Source organism: Rhinopithecus roxellana, chromosome 19, assembly GCF_007565055.1.
Source record: "Rhinopithecus roxellana isolate Shanxi Qingling chromosome 19, ASM756505v1, whole genome shotgun sequence".
NCBI lineage: Eukaryota > Metazoa > Chordata > Mammalia > Primates > Cercopithecidae > Rhinopithecus > Rhinopithecus roxellana.
This window is the reverse complement of record NC_044567.1, coordinates 54,064,959-54,066,588: the sequence shown is the minus strand read 5'-3', so window position 1 is coordinate 54,066,588 and position 1,630 is coordinate 54,064,959. Positions and strand designations below refer to the sequence as shown.

The 1,630-nt window shown below is 47.1% G+C and overlaps 1 protein-coding gene across 1 annotated transcript; it reads right to left on the bottom strand.

Moving 5' to 3' along the window:
* Positions 1–576: 576 nt before the first annotated feature.
* On the bottom strand, positions 577–1,630 carry LOC104677245 (olfactory receptor 3A2). The gene is given in 3 exon segments (XM_010382226.2): positions 577–919; positions 921–1,442; positions 1,445–1,630. Coding segments are annotated over 3 exon segments (975 nt in total). The 3' UTR covers positions 577–652.

Genomic DNA, 1,630 nt, shown 5'->3' with positions numbered 1-1,630 from the left:
TTCTAAAAAAACTTTTTAACAAGTTTTTAACAAAACAACAATAAAACAAAACAAAACAAAGAAACAAGCAAAAGAACTTCCCCTATTCTGAACTGCAGGGAATCTCACGTCCTAACCAGAAGGAAATATTGCAGAAATACTCTTGGTCACTTAGGCTGTGACTGACCGACTGCACATTCTTTGTAGGACGTTTGTCACTTTCCAGGCACACAGAACTACAAGGTTTAACTCTACCCAGAAAGTAGGCACAGCCAAAAACAGGGTAAAACTTGCCCACAGGGCTTGCCTGGTAGAACCTGACTTCATATTAACATCTTTGTTCATCTCTATAGAAATTATCATCATGCGGTATATATGATGCTTACTTATTTTGTCTACTTTTATAGCATGTGAGCTGCACGAGTGCAGAAACTTCTGTCCATTTTGTTCTCCAATGCCTTGGAAGACTGTCCAGATCATAGAGGTAATCTAGTAAGTATTTGTTGAATGAATAAATTATGTAGCGTTTCCTAGTAGGACAGATACGTAACACCGATCTTCAAGCATCAGGAGATAGGAAAAATAGTTCTGGCTGAATTTTTCCTGGTTACTGTCTTCATGGGAAATTTTTCTCAGTCCAGAAAAGGCAGGAAAGGAAGGACCCCATCACCTCTCAGGTCAGTGATCTCCTCCCCAAAAATATTCGCCACAGAGCACCCTGAACATCAGAGTTTCTGAGGCTATAGATAAGAGGGTTCAGCGTAGGGTTGATAACAGTGTTGAAAACTCCAACCCCTTTATCCTTGTCCAAAGCCTCCTCTGAACCCAGTCTCATGTAGCTGAAAATACCTGTTCCATAGAAAAGACAAACCACAGTGAGGTGGGAGCCACAGGTGGAGAAGGCCTTCTTCCGGCCCTCCACTGAATGGATTCCTAGAACATGCAGCTGCCACATGGCTGTAGGAAGTGATGATGAGAACCAAAGGTGCACCTGCCATGATGAAACCCACAGCAAAGAGCAGCAGCTCATTGAATTGCGTGCTGGAGCAGGAGAGCCGGAAAAGCTGGGGGAGGTCACAGTAGAAGCGACTGATCACATTGGGGCCACAGAAGTTGAGGGTAGTTAAGGCAATAGTGTGGATCAGTGCGTTGGTGAAAGCACAAGTCCAGGATGCAGCCACCAACATCCTCTCGACTGTCTGATTCATGCGGGTGCTGTAGGTGAGGGGCCGGCAGATGGCCAGGAATCGGTCATAGGCCATGGCGGTCAGCAGGAAGCAGTCCACCCCAGCCAGAAGGCAGAAGAAAAAGAGCTGGGAGAGGCAGGCATCATAGGAAATTGTGCACTTGTGGGACAAGAGACGACCCAACATTGCAGGAACAGTGACAGTGATACATCCGACATCCAGCACTGATAGGTTCCCCAGGAAGAAGTACATGGGGGTGTGGACAAGGAGCCACCGCACCGCTCCACCAAGACAGCTGCCAGGATGCTGAGGTTGCCCCCAATTGTGACCAGATAGGCAAAGAGGAAGAGCACAAAGACCACAGACTGCATCTCTTCTGTTTGCACCAGGCCCAGCAGAATGAACTCAGCAACAGCAGTCCTGTTGGTCCCAGCTTCTGGCTCCATGAGTTCCTGTAAGGACAT